General features: G+C 43.3%; 1 protein-coding gene across 2 annotated transcripts in view; it reads left to right on the top strand.

The window, feature by feature from the left end:
• LOC126251737 (integrin alpha-PS2-like) overlaps window positions 1–27522 on the top strand; it is an 836605-nt gene that overhangs the window by 564808 nt on the left and 244275 nt on the right. For both annotated transcript variants that reach the window (XM_049952346.1, XM_049952345.1), the window contains exon 4: window positions 10029–10155. In XM_049952346.1, coding sequence (XP_049808303.1) covers window positions 10029–10155 — 127 coding nt within the window. The remainder of the gene's footprint in view (window positions 1–10028; window positions 10156–27522) is intronic.

The following is a 27522-nucleotide window of genomic DNA, read 5'->3' as shown; positions in this document are numbered from 1 at the left end:
ACCTAAGGACATCTCACACATCCATTCCCGAGGCAGAATTCAAACCTGCGACCGTAGCAGCAGCGCGGTTCCGAACTGAAGCGCCTAGAACCGCTCGGCCGCAGCGGCCGGCATGTATGTGAGAAGAGCATTATCAAATGTTTGAAATTATGTTCAAAATTTGTTGGAAGAAACTAAGTGCCCTCTTTATCAAACTCTGGGTGAATATAGTCTGGGTAATTTGCGCTCCGTTTTTTTTCTGCGTTTTATTTTTTTACGCATCTGTCTTCGTGAAGTCACATCTTATTAACCGATTGTCGCAGAATAACATAATTTAGCAAGCGTATTCGTTGATGTATGTAGACACTATCTGCAAAGTGTCTTGCTTATCGAATTAGTAGTGAAAGAGTAATAAATTAAAATGTCATGCGTGATTTAGAAATTTTACTGCTAGCCATTTTAAGCAACAACTAGTGTTACGCGCATCTAAATGTTTATGATGTCATACCTCGTGAACTACGTGTCGTACAATGATATACCGTCAGTTTTGCAGGACGTGGGTACAGCCTACAAAATGTGTTGCTAAGACAGGAGTAGTAAATTAAAGCGTCACGCGTGATGCGGCAGCGTGAACAGCGAAAATGTAGTAGACGATAAATCTTTTTCCTTATCGTTTTGTGGAGAGTGTCAGCTAGGAAAAGTTTCATAAAGTTTTGAAATTATGTGTAAAGTTTGTTGCAAGTCGCTATGTGCTCTCAAATACTGAATGTGTGTAGCCTGTATATTTGCTCCCGATGAGTTTCGCTACCTCAAGACATCAATATAGTCTCTATTTGTAAAACGTCTCTTATTGTATTATATCTCTTAAAGGGTGGCTTAAGACAGACTTCTAAATTTGGTCAACGCGTACATGGAATTTTGAACATCATCTTTTTGTTACCCCTGAAAGCCATTAGACAGACATACTGCAACTGGGACATGAACTATGAACTATGAATTATGAACCGGGTTAGCCATTTAGTAATATAGATAAGATCTGTTACGTTTTAATCAGATCTCAAGATGGTCACTATCGACCGAAATGGATATTCTAACGACGATTTTTGTAATCATCTACTGGTATGAAACAAACAAATTCTATACTTCCTGCCGCGCGGGATTAGCCGAGCGATCTAGGGCGCTGCAGTCATGGACTGTGCGGTTGGTCCCGGCGGAGGTTCGAGTCCCCCCTTGGGCATGGGTGTGTGTGTTTGTCCCTAGGATAATTTAGGTTAAGTAGTGTGTAAGCTTAGGGACTGATGACCTTAGCAGTTACGTCCCATAAGATTTCACACACATTTGACCTTTTTTACTATACTTCCTGGATCAATGTCTTTATCCGCGGTTATGTCGGAGCTTGTAGAAATAATTTTTGAAGTTCCAACATAATGGAGGATACGACCAGCAACTTGGATACTATGTCACAGTCGTGACAATAGTCATTTCTTTGTAGCGACTAGTTTCGGACCATCACCTGCATTTTCAAACAGTAGCCTGAAACGTAAGTCTAATGATAAAGTTCACCAATGTACATATGAGTAACCAAATGTTGTAACGACGAATGTGAACATTTACTCGTGCGTACTTTGGTGTACTGTACGACTACACTTACCCTTTAGGCAATGGTTTTAAACTGGACTCGATGCCCGAAACCAGTCGTCACAAAGAAATGACTATTAATCATGTTGTGAATATTGCAGTTCTTCTCATTTCCGTCCTTGCTAAGAAAATTCGAGAGAAATTCGGCCTCATGTAAGACACCTTTATAGTTTTGTTCTTACCCAGACATGTTTCAGCACTTTCTATGCTATGTTGAGTGGGTTTATTTTCCTTCTCACACGAAGCTATTAGATATTTATGCTAGTAGCTTTGGGCCTACGACTGAAATGTTTCAGGTTGGCTTGGGCTGCGTGGTTATTTGTTATACTTCACCTCGTGCACCAAACACTTAAAACAGTTGCCACCTGAACACTCCTTTTGTATACGAAGAATATTTTTTATCGAATGTTCTGTCGCCGTTAAGTATTACTAATCAGGGTCCAGCAAGTCTGTGCCCTGAATCCGTGTGCCTTGTTTCTCCAACTTGGCTCAGACTTCGCCTCCTTACAGGATGCAGATAAAGCTGCTAAAAATCGTCTGGTTCTCATTCATTCCACCACATAAATAAGAAGTGTTATTCAATTCACCTTCTCATATTATCATCAAAATTGCAACTCAGTTCATGATAAATGAGGACAGCTACCAACTCGTATACTGCCTCTCTGTACTTCGTACATGACAAATCCGATATTCAACTTGATAATTAAAAATTACAATACGTTTATTGTCTTTGACATTTTGCCTTCTTAGATTTCATGGAGCTCTTTCCTCCGCACGGCCGCTCCATGGAACTCAGCAGGTAGATCATCTAATTGCTATCCACTTCCGTACAGTCACTGGATCCTTGGCTCTGGTATCCGCACTTACGATTTAAAACACCTCCCAACGATGTGGCGCTCACCATTTATCGACCACTCTCAGTCCTGAACATATCTTTCCTCTGACATACGTATTTAAGTATGTGATACTACTCATTCAAGGAATGGGATGTATCACTACACTACACAATTTTCACCATGTCTTAGTTTTTGATGTTGAGGTGTTTTTACTTAGTTTTTGTCATGGTAACACTTACTTCTTGACTTCAGCATGTGTCGTTATATGTTCATTTTCTAATATTTGTTCACCATGCACAGAGTTTTCGCCACCATTACAATGACACCTAATGGAGGTGAAAACTCTGTGCATGGTGAGCACATAATAGAAAATGAACATATAACAACAAATATTCAAGTAATTCCTCTCCAATATAAAATGACTATTTTCGCAACTGTGACGGATATTGAAAGAAAATAAAAATAATTTGTGTTTATGTGGTTGAAACAGTGGCTTTGTTTCCTTGGAGGATTGGAGGCATCATGGGCCCAACCACATCCTCCTCCTCCCTCCCCCCCACTCCGCCCATCCTTGGTTCTGCGCTCCTCCAGAACAAGAGTGTCGTGCAATTCGAAAGGTACCCGCCGCGCGTCAACCGCAGGCAACAGAGCGCGCACCCTGCGTCACGTCTCGAGAATCCGTGAATCACTGCAGAGGGCGGACACTCCGCACTGCCCACGCGCGGACAACTCCGGTCCACACTGGCTGCTGAGCCACCGCTGCAATCTCAAAGGCTGCGCCCGCGGATACTCGGTTCCGGCCTTCCTCCAGGGGAAGTCGGCAGCAGCAGCTGCATCTGCGTGCACATCGCGCGAGCCACTCTACAGTGCGTGGCGGAGGGTACGCTGTTTCGATACTTGCCCCGCCCTCTACCATTCAATCCACAAAGGACAATACGGAGGGGTGGCAAGGTAGGCCCACGCCAAGGGCGAAACCGCGGAGGGGGAGAAAAAACTAAATGGAAAAAAGCAAACAGAAATAGAGACGGCTCAAGAATTAAGTAGAAGAAGTATTCTTCTGAAATTTGTGTTCCTGCATTCTGCCTATGAGGAGCAGCATTTTCACTTGGCCCGCGACTGTAAATGCGGGGTGGCGCAGTGGTTAGCACAACGGAATCGCATTCGGGAGGACTACGGTTGAAACCCGAGGTCGGCCATCCTGATTTAGGTTTTCTGTCCTTTTCCAAAACGCTTCAGGCAAATGCCAGAATGGTTCCTCCGAAGGGGCACGGACGCTTTCCTTCTTCATCCTTTCCTAATTCGAGATTGTGCTCCGCCTCTAATCACATGATTGTCGACGGGACGTTAAACACTAATCTCTTCCTCATCTTTCTCCTGTTCCTTTTCTTCCTCCTCGTGTTGCCACAATATTCTTTTTTGTGGTATTGTTTCGTCCATGCACCAACATGAAGAAACGATTACAACCGAACAAACGTTTATCGCTAATATGGACTATGTGGCAACAGAGCGCTTGGTTAACAAAGCTGTCGCCTACACAGCTCCCGCAGTGTTCGACAATTCTGTTCTTGCTGTTGCTTCGCTAAGAGACCTTAGGATCTCAAAGGTCGGCTAGTGTGTGGAATCAAATATAGTCTTTGACCGGAGACTTCCAATTTCTGCCGACTGAGGAATCTGTTTGAGCTATAGCTCAAAACATTTTATAAAATAATTAGTGAAATGGAAAATAAATCTCACGTGTATTATACTATCCCATTTCAATAAAAACTACCCATCAGAAAACACCTTAAATGAAAACACAACAAAAAACATGTACAGCTGATTTTGGTGCTAAATATAGCAGAGGTACAATGACGGAAAAAAATTGCAACACCAAGGAGGAGTTATGCGGCATAAACGAAAGTTGATAGGCATGTTTCTACACCTGAAAACAGTCGTGAGTGTAGTTGAGGTTGGACGTGGTGAATTGATGTTACTCAATAATACGTTCAAGGTGAGAAAGACGCCATTATCAGCACCTCATTGAGTTTGAACGAGGTCATGTAATAGGAATACGACAAGCTGGATGTCTCTTCTGCGATACTGCAGAAATACTTGGTAGGAATGTAGCGACTATAGATGATTGCTGGCAGCGGCGTTCAGGAGAATGTACGGTCGCAAGAAACCCGGGCTCTGGACGGCCGCGTGGTTCTACCAAGACGGAAGACCATCGCATTGGGCGTGTGGCTCTGTCACATCGTAGTGCATCTGCAGCAGCAATTTGAGCGGCAATTAGTACTACAGTGACAAAACGAACTGTTACAATCCCGTTACTTCAAGGACTACTCCAAGCCAGAAACTCTGTTTCGTGCAGTCCACTTACCACAAACCATTACAGTTACCATCACCATTTGTGAGAGCTCATTGGACGGCAGTGCGGATGAAACCTGTTTCTGCCTCGATGTCAGAGATGGCCCTGTTTTGTTTAGGACGAGGCCAGGTGAGGGCCTGCAACCATCCTGTCTGTGTGTAGACACACTGGATCCTCACCTGCAGTTATGGTCTGGCGTTTTCGTATGGCGGCACGAGCGCTCTCGTTGTTATCCACGCACCCTGGCTGCAAACTTGTACGTAAAACTGGTGATTCGGCGTTTTGTGCTGCTATTCATGAACATCATTCCAGGGAGCGTTTTTCCAACAGGATAACTCTCGCCCACATACCGCTGTTGAAACAGAGTATCCCTACAGAACGTCGACATGTGGCCTTGGGCTGCTCGATCCGCAGATCTGTCTCCAATCGAGCATATATGGGACATCATCGGACGACAACTCCAAAAACGGCATTACCGTTCCTGTATTGACCGCCTAAGTGCAACAGGCGTGGAACTCCATCCCAAAAATTGACATCCGGCACCTGTACAACACAATGTATGCACGTTTGCGTGCTTGCTTGCAACATTCTGCCGGTTACACGGGTTATTAATGTGCTAGCATTTGACATTTGCAGTAACTTATCTCGCGCTTACATTAACCTGTGATCTTGTCATGTTAATCACTTAAGTTGCCTGTGCGAATGTATTCCCGAAATTTCTTCACTCTAAATTTTGTGCTGTGATTTTCTTTCGGTCAGCGTATTTATACGATGGAGCTAGTCAACGAAATAACTGCTCCTAAGTTAAAGGGAAAGAGGTGATGAAGAGTACTGACACGGCTTCGTAATTCGTATTTTGAAGCTTTTTTCAAATAATGGGTTAAGAGGTCCTCACCTAAATATCGAAATTGTTTTGAGGATATGCCAGTGACTGCAGCATACTGTGAACGCACTTTCAACAAATTAAAGCTGATAAAAATACTACTTCAGGACGAGTATCGGAGAAAGCAGAATGTCAAATTTTGCTATCTTGTCGATAGAATACGACCCAGTTGCTAAACTAAACTTCAGTGACAACATGAGTTCACTTCGCTCAAAGCAAGGAATGACAGTGTAAAATTATAATAAAAACACAATTCCTGGGATGGGATATTTTCTCAATTCTTAATTACAAGCAAACCTCCGATTCCTTAAATAATTTAGCTCACCTAGAACAGATTCAAATCTCTGATTGCCTTAGTTAACGAGTAAAAGTGTTAAATATTTGATGTTAAGGACGTAAGCGAGAAAAAGTGTAGAAAAGTTTGAAATTATTCTTTAAGTTAGTTGAGAGTCGCTAAGTTCTCTTATTACTAAACACTGGATGAGAATAGTCAGAGCCATATGCAATACGTTCTCAGAAAATACTGGCTTTTCAGGCATATCAACGTTTAAGACATCATATTTCCTGAACTATGCGTCGTACAATGACATAATTTTGTGAGATAGACAACCTGCAGTCGCTACGGGCTTCTGGGATAGTCGTTTAATAAGATACGAATAGATAGCCCTTTTTCTTTCTTTCTAATTAATATTTGTGCATTATGAATAGTTTGTGAGTCACTAGAAATATCTGTTATTTATTAGCACTAAAATCAGATCACAGTAGCTGCCAAAAACAATAAGATATAGACTTTGTTTTATTTTCAACTTGTTCTGGAAGTGTATGTAATTTGTAATTTATTCACTCCAATGATATATTTAATTTGTCGTATCCAATATTTTATACCAATAAAGTTCGTTTAAGTAATACTTTTCAATAAATTTTATTGAAACTCTTTATAAGATTATGAAATGTGTTCAATCCCCTTAGAAAAAACTGCAAGAAGGTAGTCTGAAGGGAGGGGGAGGAGGGCCGGGGCTTTTCCACTTCTCCCAGGGGCACAGAATTACTTCGCTACCGTTCTGCGTTCACGTCTTGACTGAGGGAAAATGACACTCTGTAAGACTCCGTAATTTCACATCCCCTTCATCAGTTTCCACATCTGCGGGCCGAGTCTTTTTTATGAGGACGAAATGTGGAATATTTCGTCCTCGTCGGTCAGTCGTAACAATGTAGGTTTGACTTTATGAACTGAAAAAATCGACACACATAATTAATAGCGTTATTTTGTTGCTTACTTTTTTAAGTATTAACTTTTTGTTCTTATCGATGGCTACCGTCACCACAGAAGTGTTAATCTTGTGTCAGATGTTTTAAATTCTTCCGAATTCATTGTCTCGAAAGTGATACGGCGGCACAGAAATCAAACTAGTTGATATCATCCTGAAAAACCAGGAGAGCAAAAAGTTAGGATATTACTAACGGGACTCTAGATGAATTACTTTGTGTCGAAACCGTACAGCAGGAGTGAAATAGTACACGCCTTTCTCTCTCTCTCTTTTGTGAGTTTTGCGGTCTGTATAAAGCCAAGAGGACATGTGGTTCATATTGCGGAGCAGCTAGAAGTCGGTCTGAGGGTAAATAAAGCTTAACAGTAATTCATCCTCTCCCCTTCTCCAACCCAACGTCCTGGTCCTACAAATGACTCAGAGGACAAGTGGTATGTCTATCAAGCTTGATTGAGCTCCAGTGTTGTGCTTTACATGTCATCCATTCCCACCACTGCCTGCCCCCCCCCCCCCCCCAAACCCAAGAGCCTAACTGTCATCACACATCACAACTGATCATTACCAGCCTAGTTGCCGCGAAAACAATGGATTCGGCAGTAATATTGTTCGTTACTAAGGTTGCTAAAATTGTTATGAGCGTTTTACGAACATTATTTCCAGATAGTAAACTATAACGTAGCGAGTTACACTACTGGCCATTAAAATTGCTACACCAAGAAGAAATGCAGATGATAAACGGGTATTCATTGGACAAATATATTATACTAGAACTGACATGTGGTTACATTTTCACGCAATTTGGATGCGTAGATCCTGAGAAATCAGTACCCAGAACAACCACCTCTGGCCGTAATAACGGCCTTGATACGCCTGGGCATTGAGTCAAACAGAGCTTGGATGGCGTGTACAGGTACAGCTGCCCATGCAGCTTCAACACAATACCACAGTTCATCAAGAGTAGTGACTGGCGTATTGTGACGAGCAAGTTGTTCGGCCACCGTTGACCAGACGTTTTCAATTGGTGAGACATCTGGAGGATGTGCTGGCCAGGGCAGCAGTCGAACATTTTCTGTATCGAGAAAGGCCCACACAGGACCTGCAACATGCGGTCGTGCATTAGCCTGCCGAAATGTAGGGTTTCGCAGGGATCGAATGAAGGCTAGAGCCACGGGTCGTAACACATCTGAAACGTAACGTCCACTGTTTAAAGTGCTGTCAATGCGAACAAGAGGTGACTGAAAAGTGTAATCGATGGCACCCCATACCATCACGCCGGGTGATAAGCCAGTATGGCGATGACGAATACACGCTTCCAATGTGCGTTCACCGCGATGTCGCCAAACATGGATGCGACCATCATGATGCTGCAAACAGAACCTGGATTCATCCGAAAAAATGACGTTTTGCCATTCGTGCACCCAGGTTCGTCGTCGAGTACTCCATCGCAGGCGCTCCTGTCTGTGATGCAGCGTCAAGGGTAACCGCAACCATGGTCTCCGAGCTGATAGTCCATGCTGCTGCAAACGTCGTCGAACTGTTCGTGCAGATGGTTGTTGTCTTGCAAACGTCCCCATCTATTGACTCAGGAATCGAGACGTGTCTGCACGATCCGTTGCAGCCATGCGGGTAAGATGCCTGTCATCTCGACTGCTTGTGATACGAGGCCTTTGGGATCCAGCACGGCGTTCCGTATTACACTCCTGAACCCACCGATTCCATATTCCCCTAACAGTCATCGGATCTCGACCAACGCGAGCAGCAATGTCACGACACGATAAACCGCAATCGCGATAGGCTACAATCCGACCTTTATCAAAGTCGCAAACGTGATGGTACGCATTTCTCCTCCATAGTCGAGGTATCACAACAACCTTTCACCAGGCAACGTCGGTCAACTGCTGTTTGTGCTTGAGAAATCGGTTGGAAACTTTCCTCATGTTAGCACGTTGTAGGTGTCGCCACCGGCGCCAACCTTGTGTGAATGCTCTGAAAAGCTAATCATTTGCATATCACACCATCTTCTTCCTGTCGGTTAAATTTCGCGTCTGTAGCACGTCATCTTCGTGGTGTAGCAATTTTAATGGCCAGTAGTGTAGTTACAAATGGCTCATGGCGTTCCAGAGCTATGCTTACATTTACTCATACAAAATGCTGAAGCGACCAATTCTAGAGTTTTGTTCCATTGCTTGGAGTTCTTAACATGTAGGCTGGCAGAAGACATTCGTAGCTCATACGAAACTCTAACAGTGTTGCTCGGGGAACGTAAATGTTATTGGAGGACTTAGTCCTGAAGAAACCCTGTTGGTTAAATTTAGAGAAGCTGTGTTCGAAGGGAACTGTGTGCCCATTATCCTGCCACTATCACACATTTCGCGTTTAGATCATGGGAATAAGAGGATTAGGGCAGGTACAGAGGCATGTAGACGATCATATTTCCCTCGCTCAATACGAGAATGGAACAGGAAAGAAAATCGACAATGTTGGTATGATGTGCTTTCCAACATGCACTGTACAGTGGCTTGTGGAGTATACCGGGTGCTTCAAAGTCTTTGCATCAAATATCTAGGAGTGAGGTATAGGTTATGCACCTGAAAGGCAGTAGGCGTAGGCATTCTGCACTGTTCATATGCAATGTGTGTTGCCTATCATCCAGTGGTCTGTTCCGCGTGGAAGGAGGTTGGCCGAGCTTCTAAAATATCTTTTTCCGCTGAGAGACACTCATTCTTAAGGTTTTCTTGTTGAAAAATCACCGTATCAGTTTAATGGTTTAGCTAGTATGCAGATGCTGCACACCCGGTTAGTAGGTCCTACAAGTTCGTTCAAATCTTGTCGTCCCAGGACCGGTGGATTCGATAGAACGACGCCTGGAGTTGCCGGGAAGCGTCAGCGAACATTTTGCCTCTAACAGAAGTTGTTCCCCATGTTGTGATCTGTCGCCCCTAGAAGTTACATGCAAAGACTTCGAAACAGCCTGAATATGTAGACGTAGAACTGATCGATCTTCCGACTACGTGTGCGAGCGGCTGACGTATCAACCTGTGAAGTAAACTGTCACGGTATGCCTCGTGGTGTTGCAGGCGTGCGCGCCGCGGTACGTGTTCTTCCCGCCGACGGCGCCGGAGCCCTTCGAGGACCCTGTGGGCACGTGCTACGTGGCCAGGGACGAGTTCCGCCGCATCACCGAGTACGCGCCCTGCCGCACCAGTGAGTACCACCTGCAAGCTATTACACGCCAATCAGTGTATCTATTGCTTTTTTACTGTCGTTCTGTTCTTACTAATTTGTGCTTCCTTTTCATCTTGACGCACTCTCTGCCGATGGGAAGAATGCGCGATACAGAAATGCTGCCACCAGTGGATTCTGCATTGTCTAACTTCCCTCACTCTCTTTATTTGTTGCTGATCAGTAAACAAAATTGCGTTGTCTCGCAATCTTACTGTGAACGTATACAGGTGAAATATGTCTTTAATACGACGCGCAGTTAGAACAGTTAAAAGATATTTGGTTCAAGACAAGTAAAAACTACTTCTTCAGTGGTTGTTTTTGTTACTTCAGTTGTCTAGGTCCGCAGCTTGTGGTCTAGTGACTAGCGTTGCTGTCTCTGGATCACGGGGTCCCGAGTTCAATTCCCAGCCGGGTTTGGGAGTTTGTGTTGTCCTCTTCATTTCATCATCATCATCATCATTCGTGACAGTGGCTAGATTGGACTGTGCACATTGTCATCATCAGTTGTCTAGAGAATAACTTATTGATGCAAGGGTTTATTGGATTTTAAGAGATAGTTTGCTGTCACAAATGAAACGCTTCAAGTTTTCTGATTAAGTTACCCTTAAATTTTCTTCTCCACAAAATAGTTTCTACAAGATTCAACCATTGCTAAAATTATTTATTGCACTAAATTTCATCCTATACACAACATACACGGATAAACGTCTTCCTTGTACAAAGTCTGGAACTAAACTACGTAAAAAATTACAGTTTTTCCACATACATTTGTTACTATGAAATTTAGTCTTTCATGTCCTTGTTTTTAAGAAACTATTGATACATATTTAGCTTTCCGCACCTCAGTTTGTAAAAACGGAACCCTTATGGGATCATATTGTTATCCATCTTTCTGTCTGTCCTACTGTTCAAAATCATTTTCCTCACGAAGGAATAGACGTATCAAGTTGAAATTTATGTCACTAAGGTCTAAGGTGCCTTGGCGATGTAAGAATGTGAAGCTTCTAAGTTAATGCAATCAAAGACAAGGCATTTACGTCACATATTTTGATGCATTTCACTCATTAAAACCTATAGAGCACTTCCTCTTGACGCTGAATCCTGAAATTTGGCGAGAAGAAAGGTTTCACAGTACAAGTAAAGGTAAAGAAACAGGAAGTTGTTGATTTGTAATTAAATCACAGGAAAAATATTTATTTTGTCATTTATTATCCAACTTCCAACTTGAAATTGGAACATTAGCAAAAGTATTGAAATCCCTGGGACCGATATCTTGTCAGTATCGATGTCGAGAAAATCCAAAAATCGTCGACATTCTCGATTTCCAGACTGGATGAACTTTCTACATATACAATTAAGTTTTTACGGAACCCTTCATGCTCGAGTCCTACTCGTACCTGGCCAGTTTTTACTCAAATGATTTGCATATGAACTACATTAATTACAATGTGAGACCTGAGTTTCTCCTGGCGTATACAACTTTCAAATAACTTCCGGGAATTCAGCCAGGTAACACTTTCAGCAACCGCCGATATTTCAATGTATCGGTGTTTAAATTTGCATGTACGCCGCCTGTCCGTTGCAGTTTGCCTTGAAAATGGTGGGGTGTTCTCCCGCCGAAATATCGGCGGTTGCTGAAAGTGTTACCTGGCTGAATTCCCGGAAGTTATTTGAAAGTTGTATACGCCAGGAGAAACTCAGGTCTCACATTGTTTACCTCTACGGGGAGGAAATGTATCTGTGTTTAAATTTGCATCTACGCCGCCTGTCCGTTGCAGTTTGCCTTGAAAATGGCGGGGTGTTCTCCCGCCGAAATATCGGCGGTTGCTGAAAGTGTTACCTGGCTGAATTCCCGGAAGTTATTTGAAAATACATTAATTACAGTTGTGACACTTGCGCGCCAGAGCCTATATTCTTGCGAGTTATTTATGAAATTACTTAATTTTTACTTACTTTGTATTACTTATAGTGACAATTTGTAAGTACTTCTGTTACCAATCAAACTGTTAGCCATAAGGTTATTCTTTACAATTATTCCGAATTATTCAACCCTGAAGAGCCAAAGAAACTGGTACGCCTGTCTAATATTTTGTAGGGCTCCCGCGACCACGCAGAAATGCCGCAACACGACGTAGTATGGACCCCACTAATGTTCGAAGTAATGCTGGAGGGAACTGACACCATAAATCCTGCAGGGCTGTCCATACATCCGTAACAGTACAAGGGGGGTAGAGATCTCTTCTGAACAGCACGTTGCAAGGCATCCCAGATATGCTCAATAATGTTCATGTCTGGGGAGTATTCCTGGAGCCACTCTAGCAATTCTGTGCGTGTTGTGTGTTGCATTGTCCTGCTGGAATTGCCCAAGTCCGTCGGAATGCACAAAGGGCATGAATGGATGCAGGTGATCAGACAGGATGTTTACGTACGTGTCACTTGTCAGAGTCGTATTTAGACGTATCAGAGGTTCACTATCACTCAAACTGCACACGCCTCACACCATTACAGAGCCTCCACTAGCTTGAACAGTCCCCTGATGACAGGCATGGTCCATGGATTCATGACATCGTCTCCATACCCGTCCACGTCCATCCGCTCGATACAATTTGAAACTAGACTCGTCCGACCAGGCAACTTGTTTCCAGTCATCACAGTCCAGTGTCGGTGTTGAGAGGCCCGGGCGAGGCGTAAAGCTTTCTGTCGTACAGTCACCAAGTGTACATGAGTGGGCCTTCAGCTCCGAAAGCCCGTATGGATGATGTTTCGTTCTATGGTTCGCACGCTGACATTTGTTGATGGCCCTGCAATTCCATCACGTTGAACGATTCTCTTCAGTCGTCGTTGGTCCCATTCTTGCAGGATCTTTTTCTGACCTCAGCGATGTCGGAGATTCGATGTTTTACCGGTTTCCTGATATTCACGGTACACTCGTGGAATGGCCGTACTGGAAAATCCCCACTTCATCACTACTTCGAAGATGCTGTGTCCCATCTCTCGTGCACCGACTGTAACACCACGTCCAAACTCACTTAAATCTTGATAACCTGCCATTGTAGCAGCTGTAACCGATCTAACAACTGCACCAGACAATTGTGTAATACAGGCGTTACCGACCGCAGCGCCGTATTCTGCCTGTTTACATATCTCTGTATTTGAATACGTATGCCTATACCAGTTTCTTTGGCACTTCATTGTATTTTAAACTTCTTGTAAAATGTACAAACGAGAGACAATGTTGGAATAGTACTGTACGGGTTACAGGTGAGTATAATTATTAACATACTAATCTTGAAATTTTGTCCATCTTTGCAGCAAACGTTAGTTTTTCGATTTAATACAAATTTAAAAGTTCAAGAAAAATTCACAATATACGTTGGGAAGAAATTATTAATAGTTCGTGGGTCAAAAATAACAATAATAATAATAGTAATGACAATGATAATGATAAAATTAATAATAACAATAATACGAAATGTAAGTAAAAAGTGTTAGCGCCAAGTAAATAGTGTCTACTTTCATTACAATTCTGACAATCTGGAGTAAAACAGCTTGCGCTGTTTTAAGAACATTATCAACTTCGTCGCAGTGTCTGTAACCAGGAAACCAAGAGCCAGTTAGTTGAAGCCCAACTCGCCTCAGGAGAGGATCCAGCAGCTATATGACACTCTTTCCAATAGAATCAGAGCGCCCGTCCGACGAAATGTGTTGTATTGTCACACTGATAAGAGGATTCGTACTGCCAAGTTCTTTGTCAATTTGATTCAATTTTGTAATCACCGCAATAACATCGCACATCTTCTCAGCCCGTGAATTTTCATTTCCTTTCCTCCTTCTCTTCTTGGTGCTTTACTTTTTATGTTAGGCAGCGTTTTTAAAGAAATAAGGAAAATAAGTCCAATGAAAATTTGGGTCCGGAAACGTTGCTTTCTAAGATCTGAACACTTGTTCTTAAGAACAGCTCAACGTGAAGTTGATCCATGGCAATACATCCGTCTGCCTTCAGCGTAAGGAGTAGTACATTCTTTCAAGCAGAGCGACTGCTCCTGAAGTGCGCCTCAGACATAAGATTGATTCATGGATTCCACTGCTGCAAATCGCGTACTTGGTCCTGTACTTTCGTTCAGTAATTGCAGCGTACGTTCCTCCATTTCAGACATTTGGAATCAGTGAGGCCACTAATTTTTGGATGCTAGGGAACACCAGTTCATAAGGTTCTGGAGAGAGCTAAACAACTTATCAGATAGTACTATGTCACGTAGGTATTTTTTAGGACAGAAGACGTCGCCTCGCAGTTCACTTCCATTTCCTGAACCACAGCAGATAATCATATCCGCTATATCACTTAGTTAGTTGGCCTCCATTGCTAATAACTGTTGGAAAATATAAAAGAATATGTATTTAACCTTTCGTAAGTAAAAACAGCAAAATGACAGTAAACACAAAAGTGAAGTCATTTGTTTATGTGGGTAAGACAACGGTACATATACACAGTTGCGAATAATTTGTTCTACAATAACACGCACTTATATGACTGAATTTACAGTACAATTTAAATATAACCAAGCAAATGGCTGCAGATTATCTCATACACGGACTAACATTTACCTACAGTACTCTGACAGAGAGAGACATCGAAGAACGTTGTTGACCTTGTTGACGTAGCGCCAATGCAACAACTATGCTCTTATTCGCAATCAAAATTCTTTCAGCCTTTGTCATTCCAGATCCATGTTTATTCAATTTGTTTCTCTTGTTTCGATTTATTCTACCATCTCTCAATACATTCAAACCATTTTTAACACTCTGTACGAAATGTGGCTATAAAATAACGGAACTGATTCTGTCAGAGAGTCATTACGCATGTGCCAAAGGTGGACGATCAGTAGCTGTGAAGCGAGAAGGCTTCTCAGTCGAATACGGCATCTCTGGTGTCTGTAGACAAATCAGTGTGCCCGTAGCCTTCGTTTGTGTAAGAGCTATTATTTTGTTTTGCCGGAAAAATGATAACTGTAATAATGCAGTAACGAATTGTCGTGAAGTTTCATATTAAGCTTGAAACTACTGCCACTGACATTTATCTTTTACTAAAAGAAGTGTATGGAGAAGACTTCTTATCACATATGCTTGTTTTTGAGTGGTTCAAGCGTTTCCAAGAAGGCCGAGAAGACGTTGAAAGTGGCTCATGCGCGAGACTCCCTTTAACATCAAAATCGATAAAATATCGAAAAAATAGATATGATTTGATCTCCCCCTACTGAGTATTCGATCGATTGGTTAAAATGTAAGTATTGACAAAGAATGCGTAAGACAAATTTTACGTAACGAGTTTAACATGAGAAAAGTGTGTGCGATAGTGGTGCGGAACATTTTCACGAGCAAACAAAAAGAAGCTGACACTTTGAACACCAATGAAAATGGTTCTGATTTCTTGGAAATAGTGATAACATATGACGAGTCTTGGTTTTTCATTTACGATCCCGAAACCAAGCGTCTATCCATGCACTGTAAGAGCTCAACTTCATCGACAGCAAAAAAAGCTCGAATGAGCCTATCAAGATTCAAAGCGCTGTTGATTCTTTTTTTCGATATTCAAGGAATTGTCTATCTTCACTGGTTTCCTGAAGGTCAAACTGTTTAAGAACTTTATTACCTTGACGTTATTGCTCAAATCTATTAGAAAATAAGAAAAAGACGAGCCGAATTGTGGAAGAACGAGTCATGGGTTCTGCGTCAAGACAATACACCAGTTCGTACCGCATTGTTTGTTACGAGGTTTATACCGAAGTACAGCAGCCCAGTGTTAAACCAACCACCTTATTCGTCTGGCCTAGCACTATGTGACTTATCCATCCCCAAGGTCAAATCTGCGTTAAAAGAAACAAGATTTGAATCCGTAGAAGGAGTGAAAGAAAAGCGACACGCGTCATCAAGGAGCTCGCAGAGGAAGACTTCCAGCGCTGTTTCCATCAATGCAAAATTCTCATGGAGTGTTGTAGGGATTGAGGGGGACAATAACTAAATGTGTATGTTCTTGAAACAATATGTTTTACAGCAGTAGCCCCCTTATTTTATAGCCACACCTCGTATAGTGTCGTGAACAACGTATCGTGAGGTACGTCAGAAAAACTTTCTCACCGATGAAGTTCTTCCATTCATTTCCATGTGGCTAACTCATTTTTCTTAATTTTTAGCGAGATCATTGGTATCGCACCATAGAAACACGGATCTTCTGCTGCCTCAGTTCTGCTGCGAAACAATAGCAAAACTCTAACGGGAGGATACAGGCATGTCTATAACGAACCAGTAACCATTAAACGTAACGTGGGCTGAACCTTTACGGTTAAAATTATTTGTTAAACGGAATGACATCCTCGAACACCGCCGCCGTCTTCAATGTGCGCGCCTGATACGTATACTCGTCCTCAACGCGGCTGCAGAACGGGTTGCATACGTAAGAGGCAACATGCCGACATCCAAACGCAGGACAATAAATCCTAAGAGCGGCGCGCAAGCCCATTCATTAGAGTTATTACAAATGTGGCGTCTTTTATTCGGCGATACTCAAACGGGTAGCAGGTACACGACGCCCCGGCCACATACATCTTCTGTTTTGCAGCTATGTATAAAGATCCGGGACAGAAATAACGCGTTAATTTACGGCTTCTTCGGAGCAGTAAGCAGCTTCGCCTCTCCTGCAAAGGTGGCGTTGTTCTAAGCCGCGACACGCGCCGGCTTCCTTTGAAAAGAACTTCTGTTGTGTGTTCAGCATTCTTCGGTAATCGGACTGCACCGTTTTTTTCTCTTTTTGTGATCTTATTAACAAGCCACGCAGCAATGTTTGCACAACGCGGTGCTTTTTCGTATGTAGCAGATAAAAATTATTACACCGTCCAAAATAATGCTCTGTAACTACACGATACAGACGTTTATCTTTAGTAACTGATTTTGGAAGTGTAAGAAATTCTGGTCTTGATGTTGTGGAAGTAACGACTCGTCGGGCCTTGTTTAAGGTCGATTCAAGTACGACGCCACGCAACACCACAGAAGACTAAAACATTAAGCAGTTCATTTCAAATCGCGGAACTGAGACAGACTGTCATTGGAAAGAGACGGGACGGAACGGGAACAGAACGTCAGCGTCAAGGTGGGCCGGGGGGGGGGGGGGGGAATTAACCTATTTTCGCCGCGCTCAAAAATGTTAAAGTACAGATGTTCAGGATTTTGCATCTTCCGACTCTTTATTTTATTGTCTGGTTTGTTTTCATGACACATTGCGAAAGTTGCAAGAGGACTTGGGCAGTTTTCCTATGAGTGTTCTTCCGCAAAAGAGGACAAACATGAGTAAGCCAAAAATGATTTAGGTTATACAGGGTGGTGCAGAGGAGGCTGTGCTGAGAAATAACTCTGAAGATAAAAATTCAATATGTTTTACAGTTTACGAGTTATTTAGGATGTAACTTAGCCAGTCAGGTCTTCGCGCGCGTAAATTCAAGCAGCCTGACACGGACAGTGTCGCCAAACTGTTCTTCGATTGGTTTCCTTAGATTGAAAGACGTAGCTTTTGCTCACCTAGCTGAAATTTATCACTTCCTAAAAAGGCACATTTTAACTGGTAATGACAATTTCAACAAATAGTAACTCACGGTCCCACATATGTCTGTGCGTTACCGCATTTTAGCACGTGCAAGTGACTGAACTTGCGCGCGCAATGACCTGATTGGATAAGTTCTATGCTAAATAATGCCGAAAGGGCGCGACTATCGAATTTTTTTCTTAACAGTTATTTCCCTGCAACGCCATTACAAGCTTTTCGGACTGTTTCTGACCACCCTGTATAATACCTAGACAAATACAAAACCTTCACTGACATAAATAAGAAAATACATGTCTTTAAAAAGTCATTGAGAGTACTTCTTCTACAGTTAAAAAAGTCAGCTCTGTTGAAGGAGAGAAACTGTATATTTGCTGGAAAAATCTTTTTCACAGTTAAAATAATTGGCTCTGTTGAAGGATGGAAAATGCAGTTTTTTTGTCGTTACTTAGTACTTAGAAAGCAAATAAGCGGATAAGTTAAATTACGTTTTGTTTGCAAAATATTCTTCAGTGTGTGTGTGTGTGTGTGTGAGTGTTTTCTCGAATAAATAACAGGTCGATGTTGTAAACTGTTTGGACCACACTTAAAGTATTCTTTGACTCCGTAGCAATGTGGAGAATTTACCATACAGCCTCTGTCAATTACAATGGTTAAGAATAAATAATTAAGCAGTAAAAATAACTAATAGTTCAATAAATGCTACTGTCTTTGCTAGTTCCTTAATTCTGGTAGCATATTATTTTTGTATTACGAATGTCTATGAATTGTGTGAACTTTGTTCTTTGTGTTATGGTATTTAAACTGTTAGTGTATAGTTTTGAGGCGGCGATGGAAGACCAGGACACAACTGACCCAAATGAGCATGAGAACCGCCTCAAAACCACATACTGGCTGGCCGTCGACTCGGCGGGCGGATTCGATCCGAATCGGACTCACCAAGCGGTCTCGCAATTAACGGGCTCTTCATTAAGTTACAAGAGCGGGTTTACGTAGATATCTACTCTCGGAGCACTCAAAGCAACGTACGCTTTACACATCGGGAAAGTCATCTACTTTACTTGGTCAACAAATACACATTCACAGATAATAGGCTCCATACTTTTTGTCTGGGACGATCATCTCAGAACTAAATAAAATGTAGTTGCCATTCCACCTTTCTGACCAAGGTCTTTCAGGGTGTTTCTCTTGGTTGGAAGGCAAATACCGGAACTAGAAGTTCCACCTTCCCCCCCCCCCCCCCCCCCCCCCACCAAACATTCCCAGTTGTTGTGACTCCCTCTGACCCGCTACCAGTTCGCCTGCTATTTGGTTAAAAAGTCCCTGACTCGTCAATGGGCAATTTCTCAACGGCTTGCTCTACCTTTATAATATTTACTCTTACTAGACTAAAGAATTCTACAATTAAAACGGTAAACTTAAAACACACTAAATACTTCGACATCTTTGATTTCCCACTAGCAATGCACCTGAACTAAACAGCTGATTTGCCACCAGATGGTGGAGCGTCGTAAATTAAAAGTTCAATGTTTAGTGACTGATGACGCCGTGCATTTATATTTTACGCAAACAGATACAGAAATAACCAACCAAATATCAGTATGTCTGTTGTGTCTCTCGAGCATATTATGCTTTCACATGGTTGAAAACAATTTTCCTATTATTCCGTACCATCAACACCACCATCTCATGAGCTATGAATTTTGCTTCGACCATTAATAAACTCCCCTATCATTGCTGCTTCGTCAACATTGTTACTGCAATCCGAAGTTTGTAAGACGGACGTCTCTGATAACCTCATTACTGGACGGAGGGACGAGAGGTTATGATGACGTTACGTACACCACCCGTCCAAACATTACGAGACTAACTTTACTCCTGGCGTACAGGCGACGTCAGCGCAGGAACTGCGGTGGCAGTTTCAACTATCAGATAAGCATTCTGCGAGCAAGTGAGCAAGCAGCGTTAAATAGGGAAAGTGCGGCCGTAGTATGTCAGCGTTGTTGTGTCACAAATCACAACAGACCAGCACCTCCAAACCAACTGTTCACAACATTCACCAGAATGTTTGGAAGAAGAGAAAAGTGAGTGCAAAGTTTGTCCTGCACACCTTGACTCCAGAACAAAAACGATGACGCGTGGACGCTGGCCGCGACTTGATTCAGATGCCAAATGGAGGATAATTCTTTTCTGGAAAGTCATCACAGGTGACGAGACTTGTTATCAGTAAGAACATGTCACAAAACGAGAAAGTGCAGAAATTAACAAGGAGGGCAAAAGCTTTGGCGATACAATCCACACACACGTCAGTGACGCGCTTGTTGAATAACATCCCATAGAAGGAGGTTTTATATATGGTTGCATGAACGTTCTGTGCGTTGTACTAAAGTGGGGGGACTACTTACAACACACGAAGCATTAAAATCTCCATTTTCACTTTTGTCTAGTTTTTATTAATCCAGTCTCGAAAGTTGTTGGTCTGAAGAGGTATACTATGAAATCCACTCCATTTCCCACAAACGCCCCGTTACAGTCCGTTGACGTACAGTGTGGATTGTTCTTAATGTCACCCCTGTAGAGCATTTTTTTAAAATACATTCTAAGAGCATAAAAGACCACGGATTAAGACAAACAAATGATTACAGTTTTAGAAATGTTGGATGATTTATTCAAGAGAAATAGATTCATCAATTATTTCGTCTCTGGTCCTTACGTGAGGAGTTATTCGTCTTGCCATTGATTGACAGAGTTGTTGGATGTCCTCCTGGAGGATATAGTTCCAAATTCTGTCCCTAACGATGTCCAGGGTGTCTCCAGCACTTCATCGGCCTGCATTCTCATTGGCTGTAATAGAATTAGTTAGGAAGCCTAGCAGACAAGAAGACCAGGTTTGGCATAAATTTTAATTCACTTGTTCAGCTCCATCATTATCGTAGATAAAAATGAGACTCAAATGTCTCGAGGAAAAATTTAATTATAAGATCTATAGATCATCTATACCTGAGGTACAGGTTTTCCCATTACGTCCAACGCTGAGGTGCTGTTCCAATTCCGGAGAGCCTCGGCAATATTGACAATGTAAGAAGGGGAAAAGAACTTGAAGACGTAATAGAATTGTCTTCGGTGATGAGTCCCGCTTCGAACTGAGTCCCTACTACATCACTTAACACTTCCGCGCTAAGATGCCGTGGTCCATACATAAGACTATCCCCTGACGTTTCGCCTTCGACTGCGGAAGGCATCCTCCGAGGACAATCGGCGAACTGCAACGAGAGCACGAGTGAGCGCCGTATATGTCGGTCATCCAGAGGGCGCCGCTGTCAATCACGTGACGTCGGCTGTGCTATGATCTCTGATACTGCCAACTTTCTGAATTGAAATTAATAGATTGTCACGCTGTTGCTGCAATGTTGGCATCCATATCTTATCCAGCTTAATGCCTTCATCTTTTCTATTAAAATCATTGCAGTATTCGGCAGTCACAATGGCCTTTCGTACACTCGCGCATAATAATGCGATGTCTTTGCTATGACGGTCGTCTCACTAAACTTTATTTCATGATCACCTTCCTGTAACACATGTTCCGCTACAGCCGATTTATCAGTATGTCCGAGGCGGCAGTTCCTTTTATGTTCACCCAGACGGGTGTTGACGCTTCTTTTTGTTCTGCCTATATAGACCTTTCCACAACTGCACGGAATTTTATAGATACCTGGTGTAGCTAGAGGATGTCGTTTATCTTTTTCGGATCTTAAACATTCTTTTATTTTCGTGGTGGGTCTGAATACAGTTTCCACATCGTACTTCCTTAAAAATTTTCCAATGCAATCAGTGACCTTACTGGTGAATGACTGGTTCAAATGGCTTTGCGCACTATGGGACTCACCATCTGAGGTCATCAGTCCCCTAGAACTTAGAACTACTTAAACCTAACTAACCTAAGGACATCACACACATCCATGCCCGAGGCAGGATTCTAACCTGCGACCGTAGCGGTCACGCGGTTCCAAACTGAAACGCTTAGAACCGCACGGCCACACCGGCCGGCACTGATTAATGGTAAGAATACTTTCCCTTTGGGTTGGTGTCGATCCTCGTCCGTCCTGATTGTATGTCTAGTGCGTAGTGCACGATCTATCTCTCTGTTGGAATACCCATTCTTCCTGAAGGTCACTCTAAGGTGTTCAATCTCATCATCTAAGTGAGCTGGCTCACACATTTTGTGCTCCCTGTCTATTAATGTTTTAATCACCCCTCTTTTATGTCTTGGGTGGTGGTCGCTGGTCGCGATGACCAGCGAATACGTGTCTAGAGACATCACGGACAGCGGTGGGATACCAACCGGAGTGTCAACCGCCATACGGTCCGACAACCAGGAGTGCTGGTCTGGGGTGACCTCTTTCCATAGCGGGACCCTTTGGGTGTCATCCGCACAGGCGTATGTCGACTGTATTCTACGCTACGTCTTGATGCCCTTCGTGGCAATCCATCCTGGACTTACACTTCAGTAGGAAAATGCGCACCCCACACGGCGCGAGTTTCTACTGATTGTCTTCGTGCTTGTCGAACCCTGCCTCGGCCAGCAGGGTCACCTGATCTCTCCCAATTGAGAACGTTTAGAGCACTGTGGGCAGGGTCCTCAAACCATTTGGGGATTTTGACGATCTAACGCACCAGTTGGACAGAATTTACCATGATATCCCTCAGAAGGACATCCAACAACTCTGTCAATCAATGCCAAGACAAATAACCGCTCGCATAAGGCCGAGATGTGGACCAACGCATTATTACCTTGATCAATTCGTGAAGCTCTTTTCGTGAATAAATCATCTAATTTCTCTGAAATTTTCATCAGTTGTCTGTGCATGTGCATCACATCTGCCGATTTCCGTCCCAATCGCATAATTCTTTTATGGCGCGTCTTTTTTTCGTCTTATGGTGTATTTTCAGCGTTTACTTCGTGCCCAGTTACACCATATTCCTTTACGTGCGGGCGTGTTGGGCCTGCCATATTTTTTGCCCGTGCAGTAATGAGGAATGAGGCTCCTTGGCAGCCAGCACTCCGCTACGCTGTGGTCTGTGGTTTTGCCGCGCCATCTGTCGGACAGCCGGCACGATGTGGGTGTCGCAGGCGTCCCCGGTGCGGCGCGGCGCGGCACTTCCTGTTTGCCTGCTACTGCTGGCAGCCGCCGCCGGCCGGAAGGAAGCCGCCGCCGCCTCAGAAGCCGCCACCAGCCACCAGCCTACGACTCGCAACCTGCGCCGCACGTGTCGCCTCCGATTTACTCCGTCCGCCGTAAACCGAACCGAAATAGAGCGGCCAGTGCACGCCGCCCGAGCCCGGCCCGGCGACACCGTAGGCCTGCGAGGTAAATGCGGAACTCCACCTGAGTTAGCTAGTGGAACAATACGCTGATTTAGACGTGTGAGAAGGAATCTGACACAGCGCAACTGTGTCTTTCGTGACGCATTCGTCATCTGCTGTCTCTAAATGTCACCAACATGGGCATCTGCAGAGATACACAGTGATTTAGGTGCCTCTACTGATGCCGTTTTACGCAGTCGTACTATATCTGTATCAAGCACGGTATCCAGACAAGAGACACATATGTAATCTTAGAGCTTCGGGTGACAATTAGCAAACGGAATCATAGTGCAAAAAATACAATTGAGGATTGGCCGTGAGTTACATGGTATTTTTGGACCAAGATATACTTTACTTCTGCCACCCGCCAGGTTAGCCGAGAGCAGCCGGCACGGTAGCTCAGCGTGTTCGGTCAGAGGGTTTAACTACCCTCAGTAATAACAAACTGAGTAAACGGATCAACGAACAACCTGAACGAGTCATCGGACGTCCGCTACGAACAAATTCAACGGACAATATAGAACAAAATGAGATAAAAAAATATAAAAAAAAGATGGATAGTGTTTAAAAAAAAAAAAAAGAGCGCTAATGCGCTGCTTCCTGGACTCGGGTAGACGCGCCGGCCCCGGATCGAAACCGCCCGGCGGATTAACGACGTGGGCTGGGGTGTCAGCCAGCCTGGATGTGGTTTTTAGGCGGTTTTCCACATCCTGCTAGGTGAATACCGGGCTGGTCCCCACATCCCGCCTCAGTTACACGACACGCAGACATTTGCAACACTTCCGCACTATTTCATGGTTTCCACTAGACGCAGACAATTGGGGTACACTGATTCCGTCCTGGGAGGTATGGGGTGGCGGCAGGAAGGGGATCCGGCCACCCCTTTAAATTAACCTTGCCAAATCCGTTGTAACCACGCCGACCCTGCACCCATTGCGGGACGAAGGCGCAAGTGAAAGAAAGAAAGAAAGATATATACTTTACTTCTGCCATACTTGTCCAAGTGTCCCCAATCTTTCTTTATGTAATTATCGGCGTAATCACACAGGTTTTGGAGTCACTGTAAGTTTATTCCGTTTATAGTACTTAATCTTTCCTAGGGCGCCTCCATAACTAAGTCGTCAGTACAGCTGAGTGCCATGCATGGGGCCGGGATCGATTCCCAGCCAGGTCGGAGATTTAATCGGTTCGGGGCCTGTTATCATCCTCATCATCATTTCGTAATCATCGACGCACAAGTCGCTTAAGCGGCGTCAAATAAAATGAATATCCCAGAACGGTTATCCCAGCCAAAAATGCCATACGATCATGTCTTTTTTTTTCATCTTCCGTAAATTTTTCAGGACCGTTGCCTTATACAGTGTGTTTCAGCGTCAGAAACAGCAAAATTAACAGGAGATATGAAAAAGGGAATTGTGGAAGTAATAACTTTCCGGCATACAACAAATGAAAAGGTTAATACACAGGATGATTCAGCTGCCGCTACAGCTGTCGTATTATGCAACCACACACGACAGAACAACGGCCAGTTCGCTCTACAGAGGTGAAGCACATTGTCAAAATGTCATAGAATAACTGGTAAAGTATACGAAGTCCTCTTAGACCTATGGTACAAATTTTGTTCATGAAACTACTTTAGCACATTAATGCGGCGAGTCTTTTCATTGGGTTATATATTGAAAAGTTGTTACTTACATGCTTCCCATTTCGATATATCCGGTTAGTTTCGTTGTTCTGATGGTGAAATATACTTGATAAGGCAATGTTTCTGAAACATTTAAGAAAGATTAAGTGATATAAAAGGAATAAACTTACAGAGACATCCAAAACCTGTATTACTACACCACTAATTACACAGGGAAAGACTGGAGGCACTTGGATAAGTACGGCAGAAGTCAGGCATGTTTTGTTGCAAAAACTCCGTGTAGCTCGTGGTCAGTCTTCAGATGTATTTTTTACAATATGATTCCGTTTGCTAAAAGTCGCCCAAAGCTCTGAGGGGGAACTTAATCGTTTATAGGAGCTGTCGCCTGCTGGATACTCTGGTATCCCAGCTGACGGTCTTGAAAATCCGCCACAACGCATGGCGGCGCTGCTAAAATCTGCGAGCGCTACTGTCGCCGCCTCAGCCATGTGCACGGGCTATGCTCCACCGTGCCAGCTTATCGCTGCTCACGCCCGCGCTGTGAAGCTACCATCAAAAGGGTCCGGACCTCTGGCGTATTCGAACTGTGTTCTCCTAATGTTCGTTGTATTCATCGCTGTTTAGTTCCTGATATTGCTACGTCTAGGCTGTCGATATGGTTCACTCTCCGGGCTTGTCGTTCTGCCGTGTTGTCTTCGTTGCCCTTCCACTGCTGTTGTTGTCTTTCCGTCGATCGGCCGGTGTGTCCGATTCCGATTACTATAGATACCATAGTACGGGTTGCATAAAACGACATCGCTAGGGGCAACTGAAGTACCCTGTGTATACAAAAGGCGACAAGATTCTAAAACTGCCATTTTCTATGCTCCTTATTTGGTGAGTCTGAGAACGTACTGTACTCCACGAAATTTGACAGGAAGTTCATAAAACTTATTGAAACTCAAACGAATGATATGAACTAGATTGTAAAATTCAGTGTCATGCTGACACGTTACTTTATTACAATTCCTAGCAGATTTCGACTTTGCAGGCATAAGCAGATCTAAAAATTACAAAAGCGACACGTAGGCACACAATTTGTATATGACTGAATCAAAGACTGCGTTTCATTGGCAGAACACTAACAAGATGCAATAAACCTACTAAACAAACTGCCTACGTTACGTTTTACATATTTCCCGACACACTGTCTGTCGGAAAAGCGACCAACGCAGAAAAAATTATTTGTTTTAGTCTATAGGCACATTTTTAAACAGTAGGTAAAATAAAAAAAATATGGTTGTAGACTAAAGCAAATCTTTTTTAAAATTACATTCGCCCGCCCTCTTCTGCAACATTGCTGATCGGCATGGGGCCCCTTATCGGATAGGATTGACGGAGGAGTTCAAAGAAAGGCAGCTCGTACTCGTAACGTAACGCGACAACGGGAGGAGACTATTACGTGTGCGAGAGTTAGGGTGGCAACCGTTAAAACAAAGGCGTTTTTCTTGCAGCCAGATTTTCTCCAGAAATTGACGCCAACCAACATAGGGAGAAATGATCATAGTAATAAAATACGAGCAATCAACAGCTCGCACGGAGATGTTAAAGTGTTCCTTTTTTCCATGCGCCATTTGAGAGTGGAATGCTAGACAAATAGTCTAAACGTCAGTCGATGAAGCCTCTGCGAAGCACTTAAGTGTGAATTGCAGAGTAGTCTTGTAGATCTAGACTACACTCTTACCTATTGCTGCTCCAATTTTTAGATGTAATTATGGCTGCAAAGCTGAAACCTGTTATCAATTTTAATAAAGTAGCATGTGACCAAGACATTTCAGTGCTCATTTCTCCGGCGCGCCGTTCGATAGTGGAACGGTAGAGAGACAGCTTGAAGGTGGTTCATTGAACCCTTTGCCAGGCACTTTATTGTGAATAGCAGAGTAATCACGTAGATTTACATGTAGGCATTGACTTTTATAATCTAATCCCATATAAAACTCTTCTTATCAATACCAAACGGCCTCATTTCACGAATGATATGAATTGCATTAAAGCAAAGCCGGAACCTATTATCAAATTTAATAAAGTAGCATACTTATTTGACTCAAGGTTACTTCAGTGAGTAACTGAAGACTTCAATAAAGCAAACAGATTTATCGTCATATAATCTAATCCCAAACAAAGATTTCCTTATAAATACCAAATGGCCTCATTCTGTGAATGATATGAATTCAATTAATATTTTCCTTGAAGTTGCTAAATTGGAAGCGTATTTCATTATTATATGTCAATTTCACCTTTTTCTATTATTGATACGAAAATTATTCAGTGATCACTGAATTTCATTCTTCTTAAGGTTCAATCCAAGTTTTTCATAAAAAGTATTTCATTCGTACACCAATAATGTTGGTGATTCTTCAGTTTCTCCCGGCGTATTTGTTGCTCGAACAGTCCACGGGTGTACTGCCGGTTCATAGTGTCCAACGGGCACAATATTTCGGCGATCAGACATGTCGCCATCGTCAGGTGCGCTGACGAACTGAGCTCCTGAGGGCGGGCCGCCGATTAAAATTCCCCCCCCCTCCCCCCGCGGGCCGCACTCTTCGCCGTCCGCGCCCGCGCGCCGATGGTCGCGGAGAGCTCAGTTCGTCAGCGCACCTGACGATGGCAACATGTCTTATCGCCGAAATATTGTGCCCGTTGGACACTATGAACCGGCAGTATACCCGTGGACTTGTCGAGCAATAATGTTGGTGTTTACGCTGA

This window comes from Schistocerca nitens, chromosome 4 (genome assembly GCF_023898315.1).
Source record: "Schistocerca nitens isolate TAMUIC-IGC-003100 chromosome 4, iqSchNite1.1, whole genome shotgun sequence".
Classification (NCBI taxonomy): Eukaryota; Metazoa; Arthropoda; class Insecta; order Orthoptera; family Acrididae; genus Schistocerca; species Schistocerca nitens.
Note: the sequence above shows the minus strand (reverse complement) of the source record. Positions and strands in the feature narration are given on the sequence as shown.